Here is an 18,759-nt window from a genome sequence, read left to right as displayed (position 1 = left end):
GCTCATATCCCTTTTATAAAGACACTGGAGCAGATAAGCAAGTCGAAGACAGTCAAACAGGCAACGAAATTACCAGACGTTAGAAGGATCGTATAATTGGAAAAAATGGGAAAATGTGTAAATAGTGTTGCTACTTGCACAAAGAGTCAGTAAAAGTGACGGAGAGTTTAGTTAAACTGTATGAGGAAAGAGCAGAATTTCCTGGATGATACTGACATTTATTCTTTTGTTGTTGGCCATAATGTGAAAACAACTAAACAGATCATGCATGATAAAATGTACCGGGACCTCACAAGATGACCACTAGATGTCAGTCATGTCTTGACATGATGTGGAGTGCGTTTTCTCATGATCAGTTTTTTAAAAAAAAAACCCCCACATGACTGACACCTGACTGATGCTGTAAACGCTTTACTTAGCATAGAGACGGATGTTAAATGCTTCGAAGTCAAATCCTAGTTAGATACCAGTTTGGTCATGCACAATATTTGGAATCACGAGCAGTAATCCTTAATTTTTATATCAAGTTATTTGATTTTTATTTGCATTTAATCTGCACTGCATCAAGTTATACTGTGAGTGAAATATTTCACACCCAGATAACTTTTATGCAATAAATATGTTATAACCTTTTGACTACATTTAAAAGCACTATATATATATATATATATATATATATATATATTCAATATTCCTTACATAAAATCAGGTATTTAAGCATGTAATGAAGCAACACTTTAGGTATGTTCAACATGAAACAAGTAAAAAAGTTTTTTTTTAAGTCTCTACACTGATTCCACGTTGTGAAAACATAACTTTATATTTTCTTTATACTTTTTTACACTTTTAAGTTATACCTTGCAGAGCATTTCTCGAAACTAAATTTACACCAGTCTCCAGATTTTTGAAAAAACTGCTAAGTGTCGGAGACGGGGAGAGGATGGGGGTGCAGACAGAGAGACGGGGACGTTCATAACTTTGCATTCAGCCCCACTGCTGCCAGTCAAGACCAGCATGCGTCATTATCAGACAGGGAGTGAGACCAAACCGCAAACATTTTAAAAGTAATACTATTTTAGCACAAGGACCCATCCTCGTACGCACGAGAGCATCAGCTGCCATCATCATCATCACCACTAGCACCACCGGGAGCTCGTCCCCTGATGCCCCGTCCGTCCGCTGATCCGCACCGCTGCTGCTAGGCGTCGGGGCGCGGAGAGGGGAGGGAAAGGAGGAGGAAGAGTGGATGAGGAGTAGGAAGGAGAGGAGTGGAGGGGGGCTCGGCCGGGCTGCCCTATATGGCTGTGGATGTGCTCTCTGCTAATATCGGCTTGAGAGGCACAGCATCGCGTTTCTGCCAGCAGTCAGTGGTGGCTTCCAGAGTCTAAGCAGGCTCCTTCACAGCCATGGCTGAGGGCGGAGAAGGGGAAGATGAGATCCAGTTCTTGAGAACTGTAAGTAAAGAAATTTTCCTCGGTGCGGACAGATAGAACCAGTTCACATCATACACTTCACAGTCTCCTATCGCCAATTAACGCATTCAGAGGCAGCAGACGGCTCGTGAATTAAAGAAATCTCTTATCCGAGGGGAATTATTAGGGAAGTTTTTGTTAACGCATTGCCGGTGGTTAACTTTGCTTTCGCATATGCATGATTAATGATTGTGGAAGTTGCCGCAGGTTGCACGCTGCAGCCCGCGGCCACGGCGCACCTGTCGACGTGACTCTTTATGAGGCGAATCTCAATGAGACCCGTCTGCAGGTGCAAGGGCAAAAAAAAAGGTGAACACCATCATGTCGTTTAATAACGCATTCCCTGCTCATTTTCATCCATCCATCATCCCTTTTTGGATTTCTCGAGAAACATTGCCCCACCACCCCCCCCCCCTCGCCCAACGCACACAATCAGTCGCTGCTGTTTTGACTTTGTATGGTTATATTATTTTGCCTGGGGGAGAAGAGTTTCAATAAGTTGTGCTCACACGCAATCCACCCTCTGCGATTACTATTTTAGTTGTTTGACGCAGATTGCTTACGGTGTAGCTGCTCTGTGTGGTTATGCACAGCAGATATCCTTGTAAATGATATGACAGCTTGTATGTTGGTGTGGTGGGAAAAGCTATCATAGCGGTTTGACCGCGCTCGTATTCTTATTATCTGTTGAAGCTTTGTGACCCTGGTGTTACGTGAGCAATAATATGACTCCCACAACATGGACAGAAGCGATGGCTACAATTTTTTTTTATACTTCTTTATGAAGCTTTATTTTTTTTATTTGTGTTTGAATCTCAGGAAGCATTTAGATGACTTTTTTCCGATTTGCACATTGGAAAGAGTTTTTCAGTTGTTGGATATACTGTAATTGGCCAAATTTCTAGTTATTGTTAATCTGTTGTCTAAATGAGAAATTTAATGAGATTCTAAAGATCAGAAATACTCTTACTTGACATAAAAATTGTTTTTGAAGTGGTACCAAAATGATTTACAGTACATATTTTTGCTCAAGCTTATGTTAATAATTCGCAGATTGACATCAAAGTTGCAGTGAATTGCAGAATGAGCTGCTATATTTAGCAAGTTAATGCTTGTTAGCTGTGACGTATTTCATAAGTCAGGCAAGTTTCAGACGTCTGCTGATAGATTTGAATTTTATACACAAATTAAAGGAAAGCAACAGGATGTCAGAAAAAGTGAAGCCTCTGTAGAAATACCCCTCCAGCCATTGTAATGTAATTCTTCCATAATGCTAGATGTATTGTTGGGGACAAATTGGTTATAACTGCATCTATTCAGGAAGTTTAGCCGCTATAATATCTCTCACACCTCTAGACTCTTTTTTTCAAAGAAGGAACTTGTAGTCATTTTCATTAGACCCTCTTTGGATCTTTTAGAATCTACAGTCAAGGATCGTGCTGAAACTGAGGGCTTGTTTTGAGACTTCATCCAGAGCCACAAATATTTGGGTTATGCAGCTTTCATAGCTAGTAAGATCTTTTAAGTCACATTAAGTTTAAGTGTCGTATTCGTTCATCGATGCCCCAGAGATGGTGATATATAAATTACCTCTGATCTATATGTCAGAGGTCTGTCTGATTATGAGCAGTAGGCGGACCTTGTTCTTAACAGCTCCCACTATTTGTGAAGCCTGTGATATGCTGACACATGCCTCTCAGATTCTACTGTCACAATGGCATCCCAGTTATTTGATGACAACAGCGATTTGTGAGGGGGGGGGGGGAACCTTGTTATCAAACCTCTGTGGTGAGAGAAATGTGCCCCCACAGGAAGCCTTAAAATAAGAGCGCTAATTGAAATACACCCCATTACAAACTGTTGAACATTTAGGGATAAGCCTTTGCACAAGTGATGTGTCTTTTGTGAAGGTAGCGGTCAAAAGTTTTTAAATGATTGTTGCCAACAAGTGACATTGTAGTATGGCTTTTGTTATGGATATGGAAGGAATATAATTACCCGACCAAATATTTGGTAATTGCAGCTGCTATCTTAAGGAAAAACAAAACATAAAAAACAATGTAATTAAATGGCCAAATGTGCAAAGTGTCCAGCTTTGGATTAATCTTGTCATATGGTAACAGAGGCCCAGACATTGTGATTCGCTTTAAGCATCAACGCTGCTGATGTGTAACTTTGAGAAAGCTGGCAGTCATGAGAGCTTCTCTGTCAAAGGTGAAGACAGCAGTTGCTTCTGAAACTTAATATTGTACCTCCGAAGCTTACTCTCTGCTTTGATTCAGGGAGATGATTAATACTCCACCTTATGATACAATGAAATGATGCATTCATTGATTAAGACCAGGCTTTCTTTGAGCCTTTCATTTAGAATAAAAGTCACTAATCTCGTGGCATTGAGTTCATGACTTGGCTCGGATTAAGGTTTGTTCATTGACACTCCTCTGTTAACATATGTCAGTTAATCATTATTAAACTCTGGCCACTGAAAATACAAAAAAGGAGTATTTAGGTACTGATTTATGCATTTCTTTTCTCCTCAGAGCAGAGAGAGTTACAAGCAGTGTTTGTAGTAAATAACCAGACGCATTATAAGCTAATCATTCTCCTAAAAGCCGTAGTTTTAAAAACATATTAAGTATGCAAGCTTGATAAATTAAGGATGTATTTTAGGATGAAAGAATAATGACCCAGGTCTAATAAAAGTAGGTTCCTTTTTTTCCTGGCTCTTTTACCACAATCATGTTTATAGTCTTCAAATTCATACTAAGACCATTTGGTGGAGTTTTTGCCTGAAAAATAAATAAGTTGGAATAATTAAACAGCAAAATCTGCCAGAGAACATTATTTGCTCAGCCAGTGGCTGAAAACAAGAAGCCTGGTTTGTTTTGCTTCCAATCTGATTAAAATTTCCAACATTATCTCTGTAAAATGCACCAGTGTCACATGAGAAAGCTTGACAGGAATAGCTACAGTATCAGTTGGGTTGGGTTTAACCTATGTTCAGCTGCGGCTTTCTTTGTAGAAGTATTATTGGTATGTTTGCACTATACACACTTTAAAAATAAATAAATAATAAAACCTGTGTTGTCCAGGTGAGCTGCTGTTGCACTTTTTAAGCCAGGTATTCGCGGCTTGCAGTCCACCAGTAGCTCCTCTGGGCTTATTTGGAGTTTATGTTGTTCTGGCAGCCTTCTGCATACCAAGGCGAGGACTCGAGGGGTTTAAATTTAGCCTTTTTAAAGATGATGCTTCCACAGCACATATAGCTTTGCTCGCCTGGCACTAAACTAAACCACACCAGGGGCAGTGCTTCAGCAGGGGACGCACAACACCAATGGCACTTTAACACCATTTTTATGGGGATAAAGTAGCATTTAGAAATCAAATGCTTAAACCACATAGTAATATACAGCATTTTCTGAAGCTTAGTGTGTCAAAGTAATGGACAGTGTCACTGTTCTTTCAGGTTTCAATCAAACGTGTTGGTAGGTGCTGGTTGAAACATTTTGAGTAGGTTTGCAGAAAATATGCACTGATCTTAGTCCAAGACTTAAAGACTTAAAGCTAAAGCTAAAACTAGGTTTAATCCATGTCTGATAATCTGAGTTTTTAAACTTAAAGTGAGTAAATAATTACCAGATTACATCTTGGAGGATTTCTTCATGTACAGTAAGGGTAACTGTTTGTGGTGCTTAATGAGTGGGGTAGAGTGCACATAACATTTATTCTTTTTTTTCTCGAGTGGTTTTGCATCCACTCTTTAAGGTTAGGTATTTGAATATGAAAATCTGTTTCAGGCAACGTTAAAATGAAATCCTGTAATCTTGAAAAGGTCATTTTAGTGCTGAGCAGAGATGAAAATGCAACGATATAATTTGCGTGTTTAATTTTGACACCTCTTTATGAACATTTTATGTATTTTAAAGTTAAAAAGGTTTAATCTTTGAAGTTATAAGCTGTCATACTTTGGGAAATATTCAGATGTTTTGTCAATTAAAAAAAAAAAATTAAAATACAATGGTGCAATTTCATTCACCTTTTTTGCAAGCGGATGCAGTTTCTAACTATTTCACTATGGAAATGCTTGCTGAATGTTTAATAAATTGCATTGTGTGTATGTATACCATTTAACTTTCCATTTTAAATATTTGAATAGTGTTTCTAAAACTCTATTTGAAAATAAAGTGTAAACAGCTTTTCCTGTTTAATGTAATATGGATACAGAATAATGCAGATTATTGCATTTTCTTTTATTTTTAAATAACACACGTAAATGTGGAAATACAGGTGTGACGTTTCATTTTCTTTTTTTGTTTATTATGGTCCTGCATGGCTTCCATATCCGACGGTAAATGAAGTGTAATGCCGTTCAACTCTGATTTCAAGCTACTCACAAACTAAACTGGAGAAAAATGAGACCACATATTCTGTCTTGCTTGTCCCCATAACTAATAATGAATAATTTCACAGAGGCAGCTTTGCATTTATAGCAGACGACTAAATCCAGCATAGCCAGCAATACTGAAAAGTAATGGGCATGTTAAAATTTCCATATCATGATTCTGCAAGGATCCACTGAGCGTGTGAGAGCAAGACTTCATGCGGACATCTGTGCGCCTGCCAGTTTTTTGTGACCGCTCGGGATGTGTCCATAGAGACAAAGCACTACAATGCATGAACTATCCACTTCAAGCGGGCTTCAAAGAAATATAACAGGGCTGACTACTCATACACAACAGAATAAGTGCCACTGTAGCCTGATTGAAGGATGGAGCATGTTCCACGTTGCACTAGTTGGCACCCTTGCAAAGTTTGTCTCTCTAATAAGATATGGAGTGTTGTCCTGTGGCCTCAGGTGAACCTCCCTGAGCTTGATCTAAATTGAATAAGAAGGATTTCCTCTGTATTGATTGAACACACTGTGATGGCAAAGCAACAGCGTGTTCTCTGGCAGGTCCAGTTCTTTACAGTCATCAGAACTGAAGGACAGCAAGGCTGCTGCCATCGTCGTCATTTACACAACCTTGACGTAACGGTCGTGCACTGACTCTTCTCCATGCTTTAGATTTCTACATGCAAAACTAGGGCTGTTTAACTGAACAATAAATGAATTGGTCACACAAGATGATATAGATATAAGCTCACGTGGAGTTGCATTAGCAGGAAAATGTCTGTCTGTCATTGTTCTTCTGTTTGCTAAAGCTAGTGATACCTAATCTTCTCATTATTCAGTTTCCAGCCATTTTAACTAGTGTTGAACAGCTTATGTAATGCCCATAAAACATGAAGGAGGGAAAGGCTCGTGTATCTTAACCCAGTGTGAGGCTTTTGGATATGCCTTCACCTGGAGACCTTATGTAAGTGTTCATTCCCAAAAAGCTGCATATAAAAGTTTCATATTTTGTTTTTGCTTTTAACACAGCTAGGCCTTGTTTTGCTATCCCACAAAAATGCTGTCCCCATAAGATGTAACCAGTTAAATGAGCAAACATTATGCAGTCATAATCAATAATTATCTCTAAAGTCACTTTATAGAGCAACATAATTTCAACCTACATGTCTTGAGTTTCATATCCCAACCAGGAATCCAAGCAAATGTAGTCTGTGTCTTGGATAGACTGTTCAGTTTCAGCTTCAGACGTTGTGCAGCAAGTTGCTGTGGGGGTCCAGGTAGAGTCAGCATGCGAATCCCAGTAGGTGCAGCAGCAGCGTGAGCGGACTCCTCAACCTAAATAATTGCCTTCATTAATCAACAGAGGACAGCAAAAGGTGCAGGCACCGAGCCTCTTAAAGTTTAAGTGTCTCTTAGGTCACGTAGTTCATTTTCAGTTAAGCGCAGCACAGTTTAGCTTTTTGTTACATCTTTGGCCACAATGGTGTTTTTCCTACAGGAGCCAGTTAGCATTTTTTTTACCTTTCAAAAGGTAAAAGAGGATTAATTAAGGCTTCACAAGTGTATCTTCTCAGTTTTGTTTTTTTTTCTTTTTTCTCCAAACTACAAGAACCTACAAGAACACTTCATACAGTGACTGCTTTAGTTGTTTTGCATGAGAAATTTATATGCTCTCTCCCCACCCCCCCGGCCTGGAGTGGAAGCGGCACTCAAGGTAGTAAGAGTGAACTAAAACAAACCAATCTACCAAACAATAAACTGTACATCATGATAAAACTCCTTTGAGATGAGCAGAGCTGCAGATTCAGATGGCAGTTAATTATTTTCTCTTTGCCATTTGACACAAGTTCTTTTTATAGGAGCTTTAAGTGTGCTGAGCAGATAAGCATTTTTACAGGGACACCTTGGCATACAGTCAGTTGGGTGCCAAGTGCATTTTACAGTAATAATAAAGTTCAAGGAATCATTTCCACGTCATTTTAAATGAACATGACAGAAATAGAAGTATTGTTTACATTACTGATCCCACCATTTAAAAGCATTTTTAGATGTTCCACTGTTTTAGAAATAATTATTATGTTTGTCATGTCGCCAGTAATTCTCTCATCGTCGGTTTTTCAGTGAACTTCTATTTGTTGTGTGCATCCAGCCATGGCGGGTGCAGTGTAGAAATGACATCTTGCAGCAGGATGGATTTGGAATTCATGTCTAGCCTTTGTGCGGAGGGAGGTTTACCTTGTCTCAGACTGCTACTGATCTATAGCAAAACGCTTAAATGCTCAATGATTTTATCCTGTCACGTCTTCTATTGAGCCACAGTTGTTCAGTCTGTCGGGGGAATTAAAATTTGACCTTTGTGAAATGTGTTCTGAAGAAGCGGTATTTGCCCTAAAATGTGTGAGGCTACAGTAGCATCAGAGCTAAAATTTGCATCAAATTTGACACACTCAGTGCTGACAGCATGTGGACTAATACACCTGATGCTATAGGCTAGGAGCTGAGTGCTTAGAGGGATAAAAGAAGGCTCAGGTGACTGTCTTCTCTTCACCTGATTTCTGCAATTCTCTTCCTGTCTGGTTCTCAGTTCACGATCACACACATACACAATCTTCTCACAACCCACTACACTTTGCCTGTGTCCACTCTGTCTCATCAGACAGGATGATAAACCGAGAGACTCCCCAGTTCCATCTCAAGCCTCCCCCCTCGATTTTTCAGCGCTTCTGCTGAGGTGGACGTCTCGGCCTTGCACGCATGGTGGCCTCTATTATTTGAAGCTGCTCTAAAGCAATATGCATACTAAGCCAAGAAAATCCAATTTGTTATGAGGACACCATATAAATCTTGGAATCTGTGATCCATGGCAGTGTACCGCCGGGCAAAACCTACCTGAATGCAGAATTTTATTTCTTTCTTCTTTTTTTTTAAAATATAGAGCTTAGATGTGTGGTGCATTATTCATTTTGAGCCATGATGTTATCTCAGGTATTCACACAAACTTGCCTATGAACACCTACACATATAAAAGACTTTAATATGTATCCAAGTTAAGCATGACAGTGACTGTACAATATAAAATGCATCTCCAGTGACAAATTGGTGTGTAGCTCCTGAGGCCTGCGAGATTCCTGTTTTTGTTTTCTTGTTTTTAAACATGTGCTGAAGACATGTTTCATTAAAAAAAAAAAGACTTTCCTCAAGGATTCTCCAAGACTGTCAGATAAGTTCAAACTATATTTTGTGATATTTTCTTAAGGGTTAGTTTTTTTGTGAAAATCCCCATGGCAGTAGTTATAGATGACAACAAGAACAAAATAAATGATGTATTGATTATACATGACATCAGCGTTTCATTGTTTTCTACAAATGACAAAAGCTTAAATGAGTTTAATTGAGTATTATTTTTAAAAAGTTCCAGTTTCCTCTGTAGTTTACTGAGTGTGAAAAAGCTATTATTATAGAAGCGATTAAAATTAATCTTTCAGTCATGTCTTAAATCCAGACAGATCCGTTGTTTCTCTAGTGGAAAGAGAGAGATGGGGGGAAAGTTTTCATCTTCAACCACTTGAAGTGTTCGACAGATAAACTATAATGCTTTTCTTCTCTTTTTCACGGCTATGAATACTATTATAGATTTAAAACAATAAGCTCAGCATTATATGTAAAAACCCCAAAAATGGATAGAGCACTCAAGCTTTAGACTATGTTTTTTATACTCCTGCTACTATATCATGTTAGTGAAAGTGGCTATCATATCATCACCTCAGGCACACAGCTTTGGCTGTGTAAACAGCTGCTCCACCCAGCTGCTGTTTAAACCCTCGGTTTGTGAGAGACAGCCAATCAGAAGAAAGTTGGCTTAATGAGAGGGTTGCGTTAAAGGTAGAGGATCTAAAGCAGATTATTACAGACAGATTGATTCATATCTTGTATATGACTCATACTCATAGTGGTTTACACATTTGATTGGCAAACAAAAGGTTCCCGCGGTGGGGGAACAAATCTTCTTCTGTTTTTTTCTTTTTTTTTCTTTGCATCAGGAAGGGCCTCTGGTCTAAAACATCTGTCGAGTCAAACATGCGGAGCTACCTGCTGTGGACTCCTTGTGATAAGGGAGCAGTTGAAAGTAACTATATAATTACATCCAATATGGCACTAATACATTCAAGAATTTAAAAAAAAATGACCTGGGCTTTCTATGAAGAGAATTTAAATGTATTTTATTTTATTTAAAAACTGGTATAAAGCTGAATTGGAAACTATCTTGAATAAGTTGAATGCTGATTGGTTGTTTTTGCTGATTTTTGTTTCTGTACTTTGGGACTCGTTATTGTGCAGTATAACTCTTTCCTAATGTCGTGTCGGGCTGTAAAAGCGAAACCCCATCTTGAGCAGCTTTTCTTAAAAATGGCTGCTACCTGTAACAAAGGTTAACTATAAATGAAAAACAACACATTTGTCTAGTGAGATCATTTCAGGGTTTTTTTATAGACCAGTAGATGGTAGAGGAGAAAAAGGTGAAACTTAAAGTTAAATCAAAACCGACTGAGTTCAGGGCCCCGCTACACATTGTCAAGAGAAGTGAAATTAGACAAGGTACAGCAGGGCTTGCCTTTCAAACAACAAGATGACTTAGAATTGACAGGAGGGCTGGAGCAGTAAGCGACTACACAGGAAGCATGACTGCAAAGGTCAATGTTTCTCCCTTATATTTCGGAAAAACACATTATGCTTTCTGTCAATATGAAATGTTAATAATTTACATAGCTAATAATTTACTGCTCGGCGACTATAAATTATTCTGTACTTTTTTTTTATGCTGAATGATTTTTGTTTGTACTTTGAGGCTGAATGTGTGTTTTGTTAAGAGATTTATAAGTAAAGGGAGAAGGGAGGCTAGCTTTTGTTGTTAATGACTCAAAACATTGACTGACGGAGTGTAACAGCTACTGCTGCTCACACACAGACTTGTATAGATGATGAATTGTTATTCCAGGAGGGAGTGCTGTGGATTAAACATCTGAAATGAAAGGACAAAACTATCTTTCTCCTTCTTGGACAATGCTGTCATTTATTCGTCTTTTGTTTTTGTTTTTTTAACAAAACACCTTAATTGTAATGAGTATGTTTTGCATGACAAGAATAAATATTAAATAAATGTAAGATCAAATCAATAACTGGATTCCAGGTTTTATACTTGTGTGAGATTCAAGGATGGAGCGATTTCATGAATCTTATAGCCAAATAGCTTTTCAGGTGTGAATGGTGTTATACCATCATGTTTTTTTTGTTTTTGTTTTTTTTTTTTTTGCTTTGTTTGAGCATTTATATAATTTTAAAGATTTTTTTTACCTTAAGTATCAAGACAATCAAGAATGAATTGGGCTTCAATTCATCATTTATTCCTTAAGATAGACCAACTACCAACTAAAGACTGTTGCATCTTTGTCTCAATAGAGAAGCTACAGATATAACATTGCAGCTCACTGTTCTGCTAAAGTTCAGTTTGTCTCAAACAAAAATTGAGGCAGAGCAGAAAACAGGCTGTGGCCTAATCTGACGTACCTCGCCCATTAACCAGAAACACTGAGTCTTTGACTTGGGTCATTAGCTCTCATTCAGTGCAGAAGATAATTTCTACCTTCAGGGGCATCTTGGCTTTTGAAAAATGCCCATAAAGCTACAGTAAAATGTCAGATTACTAATTTATCAGGTTTTCAGTACTCCTGTCTTCTTCGAGTACTATTTCTCACTGCCACTACAGTCTGTCAGGCTTTTCTCTTATCATTTTCTTTTTACTTAAGGCTCTTCAAGGTTATAAAAAATTAACATAAGGTTGTGAGATTGTGAAAAATATCCTCACTTATAGTGAAGTTCTTGGAGTTGACTGATCAGTCATGAATGAACGAAATTTTTAGATCTGAAAAGCAGTTGTTTATGAAAAAATCTTGTTTTTCCATATCAGAAACTTAGATATCAGATCCCTATCAGATGGGCATCAACATCAATGTATATCAAGCTTATCAGGTTGTAGTTCTCACTCATCTACACTGTATCTGTTTTGCTCTCCATGTTGTTAGCTAAGCTTCACTGAAAACTCGTAGCTCAATCTGTACTTAGCACCCTGCCTGACATTTATGAGAAACACGACTCCTGAGCAGACAGGGCAATTTTGACAGACTACCCACTGAGGCAGTGTGAACAAGGAGACGAATGTGCTGGGATTTCCTTGATTTCCTTACATTTCTAACCACCAAAGCCTGTCTGTGTTGATCTCCATTGAACGTGTGCAAAGCCTGCATATCAAAATAGAAACACTGAGGGATTGAACAGATTCACCTTTTCTCAAGTTCACATTGGTGTCAGCGCCGGGCGAGTTGTGGGAGTTTATTTGGCATGCTGGAGCATGGGGAGTTCTCGGGTGTCAGTTGGTGGATGCATCAGGCAGCGCACACACGCCCACCTGTTGCTGTCTGTTGAGCCAGGCTGGCTGTTCAGTTATCGAAGTAGATGAAGAAAAAGAGTGTAGGAAATGCTGCAAGTCTGATAGAGAGTCAACACAGTTCCAGTGGTCATACAAGGAAATCTCTAACCAGTGTAAGAAACGATTTTGTATTCTTTAGATAGGAGATGTGTCAAACTCACAGGATTCAGAGGACGGGTGGGGTTGGTTTTGGTGTGGGCAGGGTCAAGTTCCCGCTCTACACTTGAAAGCTGAGGAATCAGCCACCCAACCCTCATTTACCTCCTCCTGCTACAGGACAGGGCCCTATACATAGTAATGATGCTGGTCTTTAGCTGTCTAGCAGATGGTCACACTGCTTCTACAGGGATCACTTTGCCTTAGATTCACCAGATTCTCTGGCTTGGACTCAAGTCAAGAGTGCAGAGACAGACAGAAAGTGTCTTAAAGTGTCTTGGCTGTGGCCACACATGGGCATTTCATTACTTTTGGGAATCTGATCATAGAGATGGGATTTTTATGGGAGAAATTCACTCCTTACAGTGTCCCCTCTGGTTGTTTTTATTTAGAACCATCGTCCATTCTGCTCTTCCTCCTGTTGCTTCATGCTGCTCAGATGACAGTTTGTCATTCAGTTTATGCAGATTCCTGATCTCAGTGCAACTCTGACCACTTCTGGTTCTAAAGCAACACTATTAAAGTGAAGCTGGCTCTGGAAGACACTGTGGTTGTCTGATTTTATTGATTTCAAATATGCACAAATCCGTAATAGTTGTCCAGTCTTCAGTGAAGGAGTTTCAACTTGTATTGCAACTTTTTCCTACTAACAAACAGATAATTTCACTAAAAAGCCATCTGTGATTTGGTCATAGTCAAGTCACCCTAGGGTAAATATAGTATGCTGGTAATGGTGCCAGGCCCCATTAGTTTCACAAGGCCACCAGAATTCCAAACAGCTGAAAAGAAAGAGCCGTATTTACTTGATTTTAAAGAGGTGACAAGTCTTGGGTCATCCTGTGGCCGTATTGAGTTTCTCTATCTGTAGCCTGTAAGAGCAAACTGTGTTTCCTCCATCACATTACTACAAAGAAAGCTGCAGCATCGATTCTGAGGCAATACTGATGCTTTCTGCTATCAGTAATCACTTTCCTGAAGCCCACACTTGGATTGTGGGTTTTTAAAATGATGCCCATGTGCGGTACTGTGCCAGTTTGACCACCTACTTATTTCACCATGACATTTCACTGGATTGTTTCACTTGGATCATACAGAACGACCAAAATATATTTTTAAAACCACAACTTTGTTTTTTTTTAAATGCTTCTTAAAAATCCAATTGTTAGTTTCTTTATACATTAATTTCTGACATTGTTTTAGCTGTATTTCAGTGGTGGTGAGACATTAGAAATGTGCTTTTCTTGTGTTTAAACTTAAAGTTGGTGAAATGTACTTGCTGCCATTTCAGGTCAACTAATCCAGTTGCTGCTCATGTGGATCAAAGCCTCCAGTAGGATTAAAGTCACTGGTCAGTGTTTCACAGGACCTGCAGCCAGCAGAGTGGTGTTTACCCACATCAATATATAATGCACTGTGCAACAGTCTTGAACATTTCCCTCATTTCTTTATGTTTTGCTTCCAAGGAGATAGTTTATTGTATATTTTTGTTCTTCAAACTAGTCTTGAGCTTTTTGAAGGTCTTTAACCCTTTCATGCATGAATTATGACAACCTCAAGCAGGATTTCTTTCTTACGTATTTTTTTTATTCATCTTTAGGCACGACAAAACTATTTTTGAACTTCATATTTTTAACATGTACTTTTCAGAGAGTTTTTTACATGTCTACTTAGGTGGACAACATATGTTTTGACTTATGAATTTGGTATTTCCAAGTATACCACCAACACTGACACAAATACAAGAAAACAGCCTTTGAATAGCTATCCACTGTAGCGACCACTATAAGTGAAAGGGTTACAAAGTTGTTTCTTCTTCTTTTCTTTTTTTTTTTTTTTTGGGGGGGGGGGGGGGGGGGGGGGGTTGGTTTTTTTTTGTTTGTTTGTTTGTTTGTTTTTTGTAGCTGACCATTTTCAGAGGAATTATTTTGTTGTTGTTCTTCTGTTTTTCTTAAGCTGTTTAACCCTGACCTATGAGTCATTCATGCACAAAAAGGCACCTAACTCAAGGGATGGACCAGTGTTGTTTACACATAACAGACAACTTGGCAAATAACCAATTTTAAATGGTGTCCTTAGGCACTTTATTATACAAATACAATTTTTTTGCCATTTCCTTGAATCTTCAAAAAAAACATTTCAAAGAAGCTATTTGGTTACATTTCAGCCAGTGGTGTTGGAAATTTTCTCAATATGAATTGAAATATGACTACAGAAATGAAATTCCAGGTTTTAATCCACCATAAGAAAAGCACATTAGTGGGAACAGTTTTGCTTTTTAAGCATGACAAAGATCCCAAACACATTTCCTATGCAATAACAGCTTACGTGGATAAACAAATACACAGCGGAAGAGTCAGTCATGGATTGGCCTCCTCAGAGCACAGACTTCAGCATTATTGAAGCAGTGTGGGATCACGTTCTCATGAGAGGGAACAAATAAAAAGACTACTTAAATAAATAAATATTGTCTAAGGGAGTTCAGACTGTGTTGAGGTTTAAGGACCAGATATTTATGTTCAAGGTTATTGGAATTGTTTTTGCCTTATATACTGTATTTGCTGCTGTTTGCTGTAGGCTACCTGAAGAGCCTGTTCTAGCATTTGACACATTTTTTTCACGATGGAAGTTTGGAAGTAAAGACTCCTGGTGTGCAACAACCAGTTTAATTGAACTGGAAAACCTTTAAGAAACAGCCAGATGAACCGTTCTCCTGTTCATTTTATTTATGTATGTTTTTTTTATTTTTTAAATAAGGTAAGTGAACTGGCTCTGGCCATGTATTTAGTATGCAGACATTAAAGACTATTGATTCATGCAAATCCAGGCCTATTACTCCGTTGGCCCACCTTTGATATATGAATACCTCCTATATGTAGATGCCAGAAACAGTAAGACCAATATGAAACACAGCTTGACTTTGGACCTTTACAACCTTGTTTTAACATTTTACGTCTGCTTAAAACAATTGACAGATTTGTCATTAGAGAAAATGGCTCCTGAAAGACACATGCTTTCAGTTGTTTCCAATTCATTTTTATCCATAAAGCAGTGTGAAATTACCGACTGGAGACAATTTTCTCCTATATTGTAGGATTTGTATGAGCTGAAATTGAATGCTTTATGCATCAATATTATTCGGCAAATAAAACCCCCACTTAAATGATTTTCCATGCTAGGGCTTTTATTTTGCAGTCACACCAAATTCCCTATGATTTAGGCTCCAATGTGCCGTTATTTGAAATATTGTTAGGGTCTGTTATCTTGCCTCCTGAGTCTGTGGCTGCTGTACAGCCTGTATCTAAATCTATTGAATTAATACTGCTGTGAAGGAGGTGGGAGCCAGAACCATGGCAACCATCAGCTCAGATTAGTGTGGGACGTGAGCTGGCAGGAGACATGCACACACCACACATACTATACACTTGCATACGCAAACAAATCAATATCCGTGCATGCCTTGCCAAATAGAGCCTGCCCGCTCTCCACTCTAACAGATACAGATGTTCATTTGTTGTACTGATTGAGTTGAGGTCTGTCTTTATTTCACAGCGATACCAGAATCTGTGTAAATGGTTTAGAAATGATATCACTTCAAACTGGTTGCCCTCAGTACTTTGATTAATGTAGTTTATCTCCTTTTCTGCTGTTGAATTGAACAAAAGGGGTGCTCCAATGTAGTAGTCATCGGCAAGCTCCCAAACCCCCAAAACAGCTGGACACTGGATACTGGACATCGGGCTGGTACTACCAGACTTAATAACAAGGAATATCCATTCAAAGTCAGTAAGAACCTACTGTTTTGCAGGAGCTGCAGTCACCAACATAATTAACAAGATCCCAAGTTTGTTGGATAAACATCCCACGGCTACATGGTGTGTTCTAACAGCAGCAATCAGAGCTACTGAAACAGACTTTTACACGTCTCTTTAACTTACGTGAATATTGTTGTGAAAATCTTTCTAAAATTCCCATTTTGTTCCAGTGTTGGTTGATGGTGTTGGTCAGTTCTCCAGATTCCTCTGGAAATACTTTAAAACTTTGTCTGTATCACTTCCTTGAAAAAGTTTCTCAAAGTTCTGTTTTTGAAAATCACTAAGAATTCAGATATTTGCAAGACTTTTAATTTGCACTTAATTTCAGCTGGACTATTTTATATACACTTGTTATCTAACGCTATAGAGATTGCGTTAGATAACAAGTGTAGCTATAATATTAGAATTTTTTTTTCTTTTACTTTGATAAGCCATAGGGAGGTCTGCAGTAAACTGGCCACCTTAAGCCCAAAGAAATCTAAGACCATCTTTCTTTACCTTAATGCCTATAAATCCTATTCTTAATTTAACAGCTGCTACAGGCTACTTTTTGACCTTCCCCAAGGGACCCGTTTCTCCTCCTAAGATGGACCAGGGATATTTCATTTGTTAAGCAAAGACACTGCACTGTGGAGCCACTTAAGACTTGGCTGCACAGGTGCTCCTACTCCATAAACGTGGTAATATTGATTCGAATAATTACCCCCAATACCCCCAATCTCAAAACTGTCTTGCCAAGCCAAAAACAAAGAAAAAAAACTCATTACTTATTATTGCCAATGAATAACTTTATGATAGAATTCAGGAAATTTCTTCCAAGTCAATTTACTCTTTATACAGGTGTTCCACAGAGACCCATTCTGGGACCTTTCTTATTCACCCTGTACAAAAGCAATATCATCTCTGCCACCCAAAACTGTAATGCATATTTCTATGCAGATGACACAGTTTTATTTGCCACTGGCTCTTCTGTTGATCTGGCCATTGAAAAATATACAATCTCCTTTTGAAGATTTTCAGAAATCTTTTATCACACATGAACTTGTTTTAAACTCCGGGAAAACTAAGTGCTTGCCATTTATAAGGACCCCTGAAAGTATCCAGCCTGTAGAGGCTAGATGTTAGACTCACTTTTAAAACTCATGTGGAACACCTATCAGGAAAATTAAAGACAAAGATTGTATTTTTATATAAAAAAAAAATTCTTTTTATTCACAAGTCTCAAGATCATTGTTTTGGCTGTGCTTGATTATGCTGGAATATGCTTCTAAATCCATCTAGAACCCTCTTGATTCTTTTGGCTATTGTTTGTTATAGAATACGTAGGTATACTGTTCAAAATACTACCTCCTGCCCCTGCCTAACTGTCTGCAAGATATCTGGTTTTTATTTTGGGTGGATTAATTTAAGTACATTCTTGGCTTTAACCCTCCTTTTCTTCTGGCAGGACGATGAGGTGGTGCTCCAGAGTGTGGCCACCATCCAGAAGGAGCATCGTAAGTTCTGCCTGGCCGTCGAGGGACTTGGAAACCGTCTATGTTACCTGGAATCAACATCTGAAGCTAAGGTGAGGATGCCCAACAGCTTTGTTTACTGTGCTACTGAAGAGCAACTATAGAAATTTTTGTACTAAACAATTCCTTTAAAAAATGGTGGTAAACACTGTCTATAAACTAAAAACATACCATAGCTCTTCTAGATGAGCTGCAGAACTTTTCTTCACACTACTTGTCATGTTCCAAATGTGTTCAGTGAAACTAGATGTTATTTAATGCTGTGAGGTATAAATTTGAAACTCTGCATAGCAAATCTGATGTTGTTTACATATGTTGATTGCATATTAAACTAAAATTCATAGCTACTTATATTCAGAGTTGCCTCCCAGTAGTTGACCTGTGCAATTGCCTTGTGATTGAAAGTGTTCGCCTACTTCAAACTGGTCTCCAACAGGAAAAAAAAATTCAGTGTAGTTACTGGATTTTTCTTTCCACTGAAATGAGGCAGTTGAGGTCTCATTTTGACTGTATTTTGACTGAGCCATCACGCAGGGCTGGAAACCAAGCAGCAACCCCCTGGAAAACTGCAGTTGCTAATGTCTATTCCCTAGCCAGTTTGAATGCGGAGGCTGGAGGTTCCTGGCTATCGATAGAAAGTTGTTGCCCTCCCAAAAACCTCTTTCTGATTGCTTTAATTGCTAGTGAACTGCACGATCATCTATAGTTTACATGGAAAACACTGGCTTGTCTTCAAACACTTGCTAACTACTTGCCAAGCGGTAGTCCGGTTTCACTAGCATCGTGCTGTGACCAAATTAACTTGGTAACAGCAGGCAACCTCCGGCAACCACTTGCCAACTACTTGGGAAGTACATTTTCTACCTTAGCAGTAGATCGTTGCCAGGGGAGTTGCTGACTGGTTTCAGGGCCTGTGTGACTGCAGCTT

General features: G+C 38.6%; 1 protein-coding gene across 4 annotated transcripts in view; it reads left to right on the top strand.

Annotated features, from left to right (window-relative positions):
- Positions 1-1,317: 1,317 nt before the first annotated feature.
- Positions 1,318-18,759, top strand: part of ryr3 (ryanodine receptor 3) — a 108,991-nt gene continuing 91,549 nt past the window's right edge. For 2 of the 4 annotated variants that reach the window (XM_006792684.3, XM_006792682.3), the window contains exons 1-2: positions 1,318-1,454; positions 17,765-17,884. In XM_006792684.3, coding sequence (XP_006792747.2) covers positions 1,407-1,454; positions 17,765-17,884 — 168 coding nt within the window. In that variant the 5' untranslated portion in view covers positions 1,318-1,406. The remainder of the gene's footprint in view (positions 1,455-17,764; positions 17,885-18,759) is intronic. The other 2 variants (XM_006792686.3, XM_006792685.3) reach the window with 1 other exon arrangement.

Source organism: Neolamprologus brichardi, chromosome 15 (genome assembly GCF_056152115.1).
Source record: "Neolamprologus brichardi isolate AB-2024 chromosome 15, ASM5615211v1, whole genome shotgun sequence".
NCBI lineage: Eukaryota > Metazoa > Chordata > Actinopteri > Cichliformes > Cichlidae > Neolamprologus > Neolamprologus brichardi.
This window is presented reverse-complemented; position numbering and strand designations above follow the sequence as displayed.